The following is a 14,016-nucleotide window of genomic DNA, read 5'->3' as shown; positions in this document are numbered from 1 at the left end:
GGGCGGTGCTGACGGTCCGCGTGTTTCCCCCGCAGGCTCGCTGTGCTGCTGCTGCAGCCGCGGCGTGGTTTCCGCCGGGCGCGGCCGCGGCCCGAGGAGCCCCCGGCGACCGCGACCGAGGCGCCGCCCGCCCCGGCGCCCCCGCGCCGCAGCCTCTGCCCGCCGTCGCCCACCGCCGCCGCCGGCCGCCCCTCGCCGCGCCGCCTGGTCAAGCCGCTCCTCTTCGCTGTCGGGGTAAGTGGCTCCTGCGGGGAGCGGGGTCGGCACGGAGCGTGTTCCGTCTTTGTCAGTGGAATTCTGCTTTCTTGGATTTCGTTTCTCAGTACCTCAAAGTTAGTGCAAGGTTGTTGGCCAAATACTGTGCCGTTACACTGAGATAATACGAAGGAACTTCAGCTAAATCAATGGAAATGTTGTAAAGATATCCCAGTTTCACTCCATTTCAGCGAACTTAAATAATTTAATTTACGCATTTTGTTTGCGAACCTCTTTGATAAAGTATTATCTCGTGACACTTAGCATTCGGTAAACCTGAGGAAATGGCCTCAGGTTGCACCAGGGGAGGCTTAGATTAGATAGTAAGAAAATTTTTCACAGAAAGGGTTGTAAAGCTTTGGAACATGCTGCCCTGGGCAGCAGTTAAGTCACCATTCCTGCAAGTTTTCAAAAAACGTGGATATGGCACTTGAGGATATGGTTTAGTGGTAAACATGGTGTTGGTGGTGCTGGCTTGATGGTTGGACTTATGATCTTAAAGGTCTTTTCCATTATCCAGTTTCTATTATCCCTGTCCATCAGCGATGCTCAGCTCCCATTGCCGTGGGGCTGAGCAGCCGGCACAGTGCATGGTGTTAGCCTGGGATGAGCCCGGCTGGAGCCCCAGGATGGAGCGGTTGTTGAGCCTTTGTCTGGTGTCGCCCAGTTTACAGGCTCGGCGTTCGGGTCCGCTGCCATCTGGCAGTATGAGTCGCTCAAGTCGCGGGTCCAGACCTACTTCGAGGAAGCTCGAGCGGACTGGATGGATAAAATGCGGCCGCAGAAGAGAGGTGACTTCAGAAAGCAGGTACACAGCGCCAGGCCCAGGCTGCTCCCACGTGGGTGGATTCCTGCAGGAGTGTCAGGCACAGCTGCATCCCTCCTCCGGTGTGAGCACTGTTTGTGCAACAGATACTTGTCCTCATTATTCTGATTTGTAACTGATTCTCAGCAAATTACAGCAGATGCGTTTCCTTACAAGAAAAACTGATAGAATTAGTTCCAGAAAACCGTGACTTACGATATCACTGTGAAAGGTATAGTGAAAAATAGAGAAAAATACTGCCTTCACCCAGAAATGCCGAAAGGAGTTTGTATATCTAAACTAGGTACCACTTGTTTTTTCACCATAAAAAAACCCAAAACAAACATTCCTGTTATGTCTAAGTGTTCTCAGAAGTGAACATGAACTCTCAAAAAGGACAGAGCTAGCTTAAATTCTGAACCTTAAGCATAAGATTTTTCAACGCTCTGGCTTCTGAAATGCATTTGTATTTTCAGCCTCCAAAATCTGACAAATATGAGTGTTTAGAGGGCTTTTTTACTTTGAGAACTGACATTTGCATGCCTTGGAGTTTGGACAGCAAGAACAAAATTAGTGCTGTGAGATTTGTTACAAATTTAGTTGGTATCCCAAAAGTATCAATCAATTAGTTTTTAATTAAGTATACTTAAAACTAAACTAAACATGCATGTATGCTTTATGTTTGCTTCAATGTTACTGCTATGAGTTGTGATAGACCAGGCTTGATACTCTGTAAGGTCTGGTTGTCCAAGGGAAGTAGGGCTGAGTGTGGAGCTGGAGAAGCTCAGGGTCCTGGACAGGACACAGGAGCTGTGTTTATAATGTATATTGTGCACACTGGTACAGCTTTGGAAATGGGCATGTGGGATAACCCTGGTGGGCGGCTGAGCACCACGTGGCTGCTCACTCATGTCCCTCACAAACCCACAGTGGATTGAGGAAAGAGGAAAGGAGGAAGAATAGCAAGAAAACTAAGGGATAAAGATAAAACAACCACCAAAAAATTGATTAGTAACTGGAAGACAAGAGAAGAAAACAAGTGATGTGAAGGCGGTTAGTCACAGTGTCCTGTGGAAAGACCAGTGCCCAGCCAGTTGATGAGCAAAATATGTTAAATGTCCTTAAATCCCCTCTTTTGGGGGATTACATTATGTGGTAGGGAATATCTTTTTAGATATCAGTGGGTTAGTTCAGCTCATCTGCTCAATTGTATCCCCTCCCAGCCTATCACTGTCCCCTGTTCTGTCACTGCACAGGCAGAGTGAGAAATGGAAAAGGTCTTCATGTTGTGCAAATACCATTCAGCAAAACCTAAAACATCAGTGTAGTATCAGTACTGTTTTGGTCAAAAATCTAAACCACAGCACCATGTATAAGCTGCTAGAAAGAAAATTCACCATGCTTTCTTGCTTGGTGTATATGAACTGCAAGTGAGATTATGATCAGCACTTAGTATTTTAAATAACTTTGGTTTTATACTTTTATTTTCCTTCAAAACCTGAAGGGGAAGATCTGGTGATTAGCTATCCAAAAAAGAAAACAAAACTGCCCTGTTGTTAATAGGCTTAAACTGCCAATCCCCATCTTCAACGGGTAAGTTTTATTTTTAAGAGTTCAGGATTCTCCCAGTTGCTTCTGAGGGCATCTAATTCTTATATTTTAGAAAAGTCATGTTTGTTTAGTGTTCTTATACTGGAGAACTGATATCTGTATCCTGTGCCAGAGAATTAAAAAGAAATGCAGTGAAGTTGTTACTTTGAAATCAAATAGTGAATGCTTTGTTTCTTGCAGCATTATTTCCCCTGCCTCCAACCTGCAGATAATGTTAATGACAACTATCAATATGGTTGGAAGGTCGTTGAGCTATCAACAAAATATTTGTGCAAAATGATTCTGAAAGCTGAGGAGTGGAAAGGGGGGTGCAATTTATCTGTGGGCTGACTGCACTCAAAATAAACTTTTTCAGGGGTTTTAAACTTGGAGGAGGGCTGGGTGAGCTGGACGCAAGGGGGAATGGATTCCACATCTTGTGAGCCACCTCTGCAAAAGTGATCCTGGCACAAAAGTGGAATCTCTCAAAGGTGGGTGGTGTGATGTTAGACAGCATTAGGGTGAGGCTTAGTGGAGGCAGGATTTATGCTAACTTTGGCTAATCTGCTAAAGTAAGCATTATGGGCTAGATCCTTGTTTAATACAAGCAGGGTAAACTTATGAAGTTGTGTCAAAGGATATAAGTCCATTCTTTTTAAAGAAACTCTTCATCCATATTGGGGCATTTTATGAAGAAGAGGGTAGATAACTTTTCTTGAGTAAGGAAATGTCAACTTGAAAAGCCAAAGCAATCAGAAGTAAAAAAGTTTGAAACTGATTTACTTCACAGACTTCAAACAAATGCTTTCTGTTCTTAAAAAAGGTACATAACCTTATTGACTGTTTTTGAAATTGCAGATACTTCCCAGTGGCATTGATGTACAACAATTCTGTTTCAGGTTAACAGCTGGTGGAATAGCCTGACTGAGGGTCAGCGGACTGTGACAGGTTTGTGTTAGCTTACAAGTATTAGACATTCACAGGAAGAGAAATATGGCAAACAGGTACAGTATGTTAAAACAGATGGCTTTCATACCACATTTAGGTTGTTGGGCACAAAGCATGTGTAAACTTACACCTGCACATACACTATTTCTGCTACACTTCTTCTCACCAACTATTTTTTTGTATGCCTTTAAAAAATTCCTATTGATCTAGGTGAGGGAGTGTTGAGGATTAACTAGAATCCTCCCGCAGCAGCATTTTTCTCAGGAACTGTGAAAAACAGCAAATGCTTTTAGAAGGAATAGGTATATGTATTCCACTGATAGGTGAAAATAAAATTCCCTCATAGTTACTTGCTTGCAGCATGTTGTGTAAAAAGTAGCAAAAATTATCCTATGCACTTTCCTTTGGTATAATGTACCTTTGATTGGTTAGCCCAGTGCCAGTTGAAATCCCCAAGGTAAATGTGATATGTGAAAAGAACTTGATGAGAACTTGATTCAAATCCAGATGAAGTAGCTCAGCTCTATATGCTGTTATGTGTTCTACATTAAGTATTTACGGAATCTATATTAGCAGGTCGTTAGCATAAGGTTACTTAGGGTGCTATTTCTATGTCATTTAACTTTTCTACAGAAGCATTTTGGAAAAAAAATTTCTACCAACTTACTAAGCCTTGGAAGTGTTGACTCTCAGTTTAAGAATAGGTTGCATAAGTGCTGAATGTTTCGGGCCAGAACCATCTCAAGCCACTCAATTAACAAGTGCTGTCAGGAAGTTTTGTACAATGCTTTGAATCACTTCAACATGCAAGGCAGGTCCTGACATAGGTACTGTGGGGCATTGAAAATTGATACAGTCTCTGTGTCCCTCAACATCAAGTTAATCTAAGGAGCAATAGAAATTGTAGCTGGTAAAGCCTGAACCATTCAGATACTTACCCTTGATTGCCATAACAGGGTTGGACTTACTGTACTGAAATTGCTGACAGTTCTGTAACAGTTTGGTTTGGCGTTCAGGGAAAGTATTTCCTCTAATAGAAGAGCATAGTCCAATAGGATGGAGTATTGAAAGAAGAGATTATTGAAATTTTAGTTCTAGGATATATGTGTCATAGCTTTTCACAGTCCTTGCATTTTGTTGCAAACTTCAAATGAGACTAAGTATCTGAGATATACTGTTGTGTAAAGGAATCACAATTATTTTCCCCCTTAGTATTTCTAGCTATTATAAAACATATTAAATACATAACTGCTTGGACAGAAATAGGGAAGGCGCTTTAAACAGGAAATAATAAATTGTCATTATGTTTCTAATAAATTACATTCTTATTTAAAGTAAGTATTCTTATTTAAAATAAAGACTTCAATAACATCTGTGAAGTAAAAAGCTGTGCATTTGCTGTCTCCCAAAGGTGATTATGCCCTAGCAATGCCAGTTCAACTTTCTGTGCTTGATTTCTAAGCAGAATGTTTACAATTCCCTCTCCCAAAAATGGATAGGATGCGTACTGTGTGTTCGTAGGGCTCCCACAGTCTTCTTTCCTTATGCAGTTAAATGAAACTGTGCAGCAGACAGTGCCACTGGAGTATAAAAAGCTAGATGAGCAGGAAATGGGACCTCTTAGCTGGCTCCTATTTCGTTGATTCTGCAGTGGAATAGGAGTTTGAAACCACAGCTTGAACGTTCTCAGCACAGATTTTTCTGGACTATCGTGTTCATTACACTATGTTAAAACAGTTGCAATTAAATGCCATTTTTTCTGAAAGACTTCCACTATGTAAATGTAGCTTTCAGTATTTTTCTTTGCTTTTTCTAAACTCTATGCAAAGTAAGAAGTGTATACTGCTTTTATGGAATTGTGAAGAAAAAGTATAATTCTTGTAGGCTTCCTTTTAAATACTCGTTTACAGTAAGCACTATAGTGTGTTACATTCATAGTTTGCTTTTATACTTATTTTTCCCTCTTAATAGGTATTATAGCTGCAAATGCCTTTGTATTCTGTTTGTGGAGGCTGCCCGGCATGCGACGGATTATGTTTACATATTTCACCTCAAATCCATCCTCCAGTAAGTGAACAGTAATTCAAGTGACTTTCCTCCATAGGGATGTAATAGAAGGTCTGATCATACTGCAGAAGCTTCAGGTGGCACATGGCTCACTTGTAGCTCCGTCACCCACAAGCAATCTCAGTCGTGCCCAAACACATCGTTCTGTCTGGGCAGGAGATGGTTTAAGGGGAAAAAATTAGAAGCAATGGATCTGATTTTTTAAGACAAACTTTTGTCTTAAAAAACTGGTGCTTTTCTAAATATTGTAACACCAAAACTGTTGCTTGCTATCTGGCCTTTTCCTGCATTCAGTGGGATGCAGCCCCTACCTGTGTGAAGGTGAAGAGGCACTCCTCTCAGTGATTCGAACCCCAGCTGCTTTGCTGGACAGAGTGCAAATCAAGACACTCTTTAGGAAGAAGAAAAATAAATTGTATTACATAATGCCATTCAAAAACTAGACTCAAAATGATTAATGTTCAGTGGGAGCAGATAGAACAGTCATCAGTCACATGCATGTACGCTTTTGTCCGTACACAAACATTAGTCTGTATGTTGTGTATGGGGTCCTTGTTTCAAAGCTTTGAGTCACATTAAAAAAAAACAAACTAAGCACAGACTTTTCTTTCACTGTGTGTGAAATGTATTGAAGAGATTAACTTAGGAAAGCAAGTTACTGGTATTTAATAGCAGAACAATTGGTTTTCATTTCTACAGCAAAGAACTAAAAGGATGAGACAAATGTATTTGGAAAGTACTTCCTGCTATCCTCTTAATTTCTGCTGAAAAAGTGGAAATTCAACTAGTTCCTCTATGGGCTCCAAAGCTAAAGATAGCTGTTATCCAGATCTGAGCATGTCACCCCAAACACTCATGTTTTAAATAATGCTGACCTTAAAACCCGCTAATTGGCTTGTTTGCATTTTCAGGGCTGTTGTTTCAGTGAGGAGAGCTAGTAGCTTTTTGAAAATAAAACTGTTTTTGATTTATGAGTTCATCTCTGTAGCAAGTTAATTTTATATAGCTGCTTATATATATAAAATCTTTCACTATATACATATATAAATATATTTTTTTCCTTTTTCAAAGCATAGGACACATGTCATAAGATAAATGTTTTCTGTGAAACAATCCCCTGTAGGTAACTAAGACTGTGCAGCTTGCATATCTCTGGGGTGTATCTTCTACCTTTCCAAAGGTGTTGAACGGAATTTGAAATTTGTTCTATTTCTGGGTTTATATCGTAGCTTGTATTTGAGAATCTAAGCATAATTAGCCCCAGTATGTCTTGCTAAATGTCTAGTTTGCATGCAAGTTGACACGTAAGTTGAAGCAAATTAAAGCACTGACTTCTTTATGTTCATTGTTTTTCTCTTTTGTAGAAGCCCTGTGTTCTCCCATGCTGCTCTCTACGTTTAGTCACTTCTCTCTGTTCCACATGGCAGCAAATATGTATGTTTTATGGAGTTTTTCCAGCAGCATTGTCTCTCTTCTGGGATGCGAGCAGTTCATTGCAGTATATCTTTCTGCTGGTAATATATAAAATATATACTTAAAAATAAAAATATGTATTCATGCAAGTAAAGAGCGTGCATGGTTAACAGTTGTATGATGACTGATGGCCATTGCTCTATATTAAAAGCAGTACTTCTTTGCTGTTATACAGATTTTTGGTAGATTTAGGATACTGGGCTTCAAAATACCGTGATAAAACCATGTCTGTTTTTAATTCATGCTTTGCTACCAAAATACAGACTTATGTAAGTTTTGTGAGAAAAGGTGACAGTTTGTGCTTTCTGATGCTTGTCTGCATTGCTAGCATTGTTTCCAATAGTAATTTCTCTTTTTTAGGGGTTATCTCCACTTTTGTCAGTTATGTTGCTAAAATGGCCACTGGAAGGTTTGAACCATCCCTTGGAGCTGTAAGTATCTTGGAACGTGAGAGACCTTATAGTGATCTCTGAAGCCATTTTGAAAGTCTGCTGTATTTTTTAACCTGCTTAAAAGCCAAGAGTATATGTGAGAGAATGAAAATTAGGAAGGTTAACCAAAATCAAGTACCCAGGCAAGAACTGGTTCTCCTGTTCATCCAGTATGTTTGATTCTGCTGCAGCAGCCACCCAGAACTAATGCCACTTAATGCTAAGGGTTGTAAATGGGTCCTTAACAGCAGGACCTCTTGTGTCTGAGCAGATCAGTTACGTAACTTATTGCAGAAACAGTATTTCATAATTGTGTATCAGTCTTCTCTAATTGAAAATAGAATACTTTAGAAAGAGATATGTAATCAGACAATCAAACTCAGTGTGTGATCCCAGTGAAAGTTGTAGGGCATGCTGTGCTGGAAGGGCAGCACTCCTGCCAAAAATCTCACTGGATGAAAGATGTGAGGCAGGCTGAGGAGCTCTTGTGGTTGCGAGTTCTTTACAAGTGTTTTTAGTAGTAGAATGTTTTGAAACACTTAACTTGCTTTAAGTTTGAGATTACCATAGGCATTTGCTTCTTAACTTACTTTACTAAATAATTTTGATAAAAGCCAAAAGTCGGATTCTCATTTTTCTATTGAAATTAAAAAAAAAATCTGTTTAGCTGTGCAGCAGTTAGAATTTTTAGAAGTGCTGTGTATTGTCCCTTTATCTTATGAATAACTATATCTGGAGCAAGTCACTTTCCCTTAGTCTTACTGATCTGAACTTACTGAAATTGCTACACATTGCATTAGTTTACTGTGTTCAGAGTCTTTCCATTGTGATTATTTTGTGGATACAAAACCCCATGGTCAATTTAGTACAGTCCAGGGAATTACTTGTTTCATTGACAAAAGATTTTTGTCCCTGTCCATTTTCCTTGATTTTGTACAAGCTTCAGAGTTATTCCCTTCGTTTGATTAATCTATGTTAGATTTCCAGGGCTTACTTGGGTGAAAGCACATTTACATAAATTGTTATCTTAAAAACAGGGGTGGGGGGTGGGTATTTCTTAATTATGTAAGAGCATTTGAGGGATTTTTTTTCCCAGTACTTATAATTTCAGATATTGAAATGAAATAATGCTGTCTTGGTTTATTTTTATTTTGAACTTTGCTGTGGTGCTTTGTACTTTGTGTATTACCACAGGGCTGCATTTGAAAATAAAAGCCCAAAAGGAAAAGGGGTTCACATGCAGGAAAATAATTTTTCCTTTATGTAACATCTCAGCTTACTTTGATGTCTTTTAATGTGTTTACAGTCAGGAGCTATAATGACTGTCCTTGCAGCCGTATGTACAAAGATGCCCGAAGCAAAACTGGCCATCATACTTCTTCCAATGTTCACATTTACAGCAGGAAGCGTAAGTGCCACTGAACTTCAAAGAAATTCTACTCTTTAAATAATTTCCCCATACCTCTCCAATATCTGAGCAGGTGTCCTCTTCATTTGTGTTTCTAAGCTGTTAATTTTATTTTGAAAGAGAGTGCAGGTCATGAAAGTCATGGGGACTAATCAGAATTGTTGCAGCCTGGAAGCCACTACACCAGTGTGGAGTGAATTTAGAGCTATCCTAAATCCCATCATCCATGGGTCTGTTTCAGATCTGATCCCAAGAGGTGAAAGAAGTTGGGAGGGAGTCAGGTTTGCCTGTCTGAGGAAACCTTGCATACACATCCTGTTCTTTCTGATGAGTGATATTTTTGGTAGCAGCACTAGTAACAGGCTAATCTAATACTGGCACACTGCCTTTAAAGAAAAACTTCATTTCTCATGGGAGATAACATTCCAGCCCTGGAGGAATATTTGTCTCCTCTTTTAGATATCATCTTTTGATACTTTTAAGAACACTTGTGGGATTAATAATAGACCACTGAAACTTTCCTTCGTGTGTAGTACTAGGACTCTTTTTTTTGTTTCATTAAGGTCTTTTATGCACATCCACTTCCACATTTAAGGAAAGCTTCTTATGTAGATCTTAACTTGTTTTAATAAGTTAATCATCTTTGGTCCTGTACTTAAAGTTGTTTTACTGCTTAAAGCAGTTAAGCCACATCATTCCAAGATCATGAAATTTAATACTTTTTGTAAGGGAAGCTTACGTATTTGAACAAGTGTTCTTAGATGTAGCCTTTGTGTTTTCCTTGCGCTTCTGCTTGAGTGGATGTGGGTTTTTTGCATGCCACCCTTTAATGGTATCTTTCTTAGAAAAGATGGCCAGGGTAGAAATACTGGCAGAGCCACAGAGAGCATTGCCATGATCAAGTACTCATTGCAACAGCAGAGCAAGAGCAATATTGGCTATTGCAGTAGGAATAATTTTAGCCCTTTTATGTAATTGTATGTAACTTTACATACTCCTTTAGCCTACCTTACCTATACTGTAATGGGCTTCTAAAATAAACAAGCCAATGTAGCAATAGAGCTGCTATTCTAATACATATTTTAAAGGAAAGAATTCCTGCCTAAAGTAACATTTAATCCTAACATTAAATCTGTTGGTCTTTATGAAATGGGCCATCTAGTAAAATTTTGTGTATTGACAGTTATGGTGGCTTATGTCTCCTGAGGATGGTACACCATTGCTCATGTTAACTGTCATCCTGATTTTCTGTCTTCTAACAAACATACCCTTTAGAACTAGAGTGTGATGATCAATTTATGTCAGATAACAGGGTCTGCCCCACATGTTCCATCCACTAGAGGGTTGAGTTTGGGAGGACAGATGCACATAAATCTAAGCTACATCAGAATTAGAGAATGAGAATGCTGCAATTACATGTTTTGTGGTGTCTTTTATAGCATGTACTCTTTCAGGTAACTTCTGTCTTTTTCCTGACCTGAATTTGAAATGTATTTTGTTTGAAAAGGACACATTCCTACCCTGCACTATTCTGTAGATGCTCAGGTCTATTTTCACAGCACAGTACAGCTGAGGAATGAGTATGTTGTTTTAAAACAATGTATTTTTTATAGTGATTCATTTGATATAAAATATATATGATGTTTGTTGATCCCAAATGCTTGCTCTGTGCCAGAATAGAAAACTGTTATCAGTGGCCATTTTTTGTGCTGTGACCGGTCCTGTCCATTCCATGTTCTCTTCCTTTCTAGGCTTTAAAAGCCATAATTGCATTTGACACTGCAGGACTTGCTTTAGGCTGGAGACTTTTTGACCATGCTGCACACCTTGGGGGAGCTCTCTTTGGAATGTAAGTCTGTATTTACTAACTTCTGCTTGTTTTGTATTTAAATCAATCCTGTATTTTTTCCTCTTTACTTCCTATTATTGCTGAAGTACAGTGGGTTTTTTTGAAAGTTTTCTTAACTAACATTGAATACAACTCACTGTTGTTCTTGTAGTGCTATAAAATTCTGTGGAAAATGCTGTTAACAGAGGCTTAGGACTGGAAGAATTGAGCTGAACTGCCTTAGAATCATAGATTACATGTAAGGTTTTCCTGTCACCATAACCTGAGCTGGCTAGCTGTCCAGCTCTTCCCAGAACATTGAAGAGAGTCACAAGGCAGAAAAGATTCTCACAAAACAGCATGGACAAATTAAAATAACTTTAAACAGCTAAGAAAATGCCTTTGTCTCAGTGTCTTTCCTCTAATTGCCAATTTAGAGAGAGCTACAGAGTTAATATAAGCCCAGGCCAAATTCCTTTGGGCAGCCTGTACTGCTGTTTTCTCAGTGTTGTTGCGCTGCCTTTGTGTGGACCTTTCCTAATTAGTAAGAACTACTAGAAACAAGTTTGTAGGAAGCAGTTCTGTATTGTTCCATGTTTCAACTACATTGCGAGTTTTTTCCCTTCAACCCAATTGCAGCGTTGTCTTAATTGGCACACGATTGCTAAGAGCCTTTTTAAACATGTTAGGTAGGCATTTGAAAAGCCTGCCTGAGATTTCACTAGGCCAGATTTAACGGCAAACCGGTTTGTAGAACAAAGTGTTTGCCATGTCTTGGCTTTGGTGTCAGTAAGTTCTGTGCTGCACTGTCTCCTCCCCTTCTCTGGCATCACAAGTGAATGAACAATCTGCATTATAATGCAGATTCACATACTAAAAAAGGATAGCAGTTGCAGTAAAAATTGTCTTGAGTTGACAAGTCTCTTGCTTTCCTCACCTACACTGTTTTACCTGTTTGTTCAACTCTGTGATCATTTTGGTCACTTCATCCTAAAACAGGGCCTTTATTTAGGGCATATGTTGAATGGCCAAAGTATTTTTTATATATTGCCTCCCAGACAGTTGTCTGCTTTGGAAAGTGACCGGTTTCCCTGAGAAAAGTGCTTTTGTTATTCAGGACTCAGGTGTGGAGTCAGGTTTGTGGGAGAACCTTCAACCTATTTCCATGTGGTTGCTTCTCCTCATGCCTCTCCTCTGCACCATAACCTCCCTTATCACTTATGTTGATATTCATATATCAGAATATATAGTTCTCTATGAATATAAATTAAGCTAGAACACTTAGATAGATTAAATCTTCATTTAGATGCCTGTAGAAGAAAATTCACTTTGAGTGGAATGTGGCTGTTCATTATGGGGCAGTCGTATTTTTGTAGGAGAAAACCACTTTTATTTGGTGTTGTCAGTAAAGATTAGCACAAGCAACAGAACTGTTTCAACAGTCTCCTAAGTGGAGGTAGTTTTATATGTCTTTTTAAGAAATCACAAAATCACAAGATTAAAGGCATGAAAAAACTATTCATTCTCAGGACTGAAATAAGCAAGAACACAAAGTAAACTGTTTGGAGTCAAGAGAACAAGTGGCTTACCTGCCACTTTCCAAGCATGTTGTTCTTTGTGCCTCAGTTTATCTTGTCTTCTATACCAAGCTTGTACTTGATTTTAGTGATCAACCTATTCTTTCTCAGAAGCAAAGAAAAGTTGCAGTTAATTTTAACTATTATTTTCTTTCTCAGGTGGTACGTGACTTATGGCCATGAGCTCATATGGAAGAACAGAGAACCACTGGTGAAAGCTTGGCATGAATTGAGGACAAAGAACGCAGGAAAGGGAGGAGGTGGAAGATCTAGCTGATTCTAATACTAGAGATTCCTTGTGCCCAAGTGGTATATTACTTGAAGATGTGGGACTGAATTGGTTTTGAAGGGTTTTTTTGCTACTCCACATTAAGCCTCTGAGGAGCTGAATTTTCTAATGTAACAAAATTATGTTACAAAAATGCATATCCGTAGAAAATGAACTCTGACGAAGGTGGAACAATAAAGGTTTTTATCCTATTGCTTTCTGAGGTAACAGTCTGCATTACATTTTTAAAGGTGTAATAAAACATGTTTTTCAATTAAGTGATGTAAATCTCTGTCCACAAAAAAAACCCTTCAAAATGCAGTACAACTGGTTAATACTTAGGAAAATAAACTGAGGAAGTTATTGAATCACAAACCCCCCTGATATCTGCCAGACAACACAAGGTGCTTTCTTAGAAGGCAAGCTTTAGACAAGTTGGACTCAACATAAGGCTAAGGTGGTGAACTTCAGTGGTCTTCATTGTTGGAAGGATTGGATGAGAGGAGCCAAAGGTCTCTTTTGTTCTTAGTCTTGAAATACTCGAAGCAATACTGGATTGTTTGCCAAGGTTTACGTACTATTTAATGGTCCACCTTTATTTGTTAGCTGTGGCTTATTCAACTAGTGTTTTTCATTTCTATACACTTCCGTGGTGCTTTCACATCTTGGATTTTACTATAATGGTATATTTTCATAATTATGTGCAGGGGAAGAATGACGTACTGTGGTTTTTGATATTCTGCCGTAAGTTATACTGCTTTCTGGGTTCTTTCACTACATTAATTTGGGGGTGGGGTGAGGGGATGTTCTTTAAGTTGTGCTTTATTGTTAGTTCCATTTAAGGTCCTTCTTCAGATTTTAAAACTGTAACATTTGGTTCAGAATCTGATAGTACTAGAAAATAAGCAGATTCAGCAAAACTAGGTGAAATCAGCAACACCATAGCCATAACAACCATGATCCCTGAGATCAGCAACACCATAACCAGAAGTAACTACTAAAGTAAACCTGAGGGTAGTACCATGACTAATGTTCCTATTTTACAAATAAAAACAAAAACTTGACTTGGGGTATGCTGCTGCTCTGTGCCTGTCCTGCAAAGATAATACTGAACCCCTTGCAAAAGGCTACAGAATCTTCCCAAATAAAAACTGGTGGGTTCAAGCCCTTAACTCCTCCCTGTAATCAGAGCTAGTCATTCCAGATGGACTGACCTGCCAAAGAACATGCTGCATTTGTAAGAAGCAACTTGTAGGTTTTTTACTTTACAATAATGCCTTGCAGAAAATACATTTCCTGTGGGGATAAAGAATACTTAATGCTATCAGTTTTAATAAGTGATGGAATAAAAAATTGCTGTAAATGC

General features: G+C 39.1%; 1 protein-coding gene across 2 annotated transcripts in view; it reads left to right on the top strand.

Moving 5' to 3' along the window:
• Window positions 1–14,016, top strand: part of PARL (presenilin associated rhomboid like) — a 17,904-nt gene extending 3,888 nt beyond the window's left edge. Inside the window, exons 2-10 of one of the 2 annotated variants that reach the window (XM_039380143.1) lie at window positions 36–234; window positions 923–1,063; window positions 3,550–3,598; window positions 5,570–5,665; window positions 7,030–7,179; window positions 7,499–7,569; window positions 8,876–8,977; window positions 10,729–10,826; window positions 12,542–14,016. In XM_039380143.1, the coding sequence (XP_039236077.1) occupies window positions 36–234; window positions 923–1,063; window positions 3,550–3,598; window positions 5,570–5,665; window positions 7,030–7,179; window positions 7,499–7,569; window positions 8,876–8,977; window positions 10,729–10,826; window positions 12,542–12,659 (1,024 nt within the window). In that variant the 3' untranslated portion in view covers window positions 12,660–14,016. The remainder of the gene's footprint in view (window positions 1–35; window positions 235–922; window positions 1,064–3,549; window positions 3,599–5,569; window positions 5,666–7,029; window positions 7,180–7,498; window positions 7,570–8,875; window positions 8,978–10,728; window positions 10,827–12,541) is intronic. The other variant, XM_027741243.2, reaches the window with a different exon arrangement.

Source organism: Pipra filicauda, unplaced genomic scaffold, assembly GCF_003945595.2.
Source record: "Pipra filicauda isolate LSUMZ 115617 unplaced genomic scaffold, ASM394559v2 scaffold186_size1760508_pilon, whole genome shotgun sequence".
In the NCBI taxonomy this organism is placed as follows: Eukaryota; Metazoa; Chordata; class Aves; order Passeriformes; family Pipridae; genus Pipra; species Pipra filicauda.
This window is presented reverse-complemented; position numbering and strand designations above follow the sequence as displayed.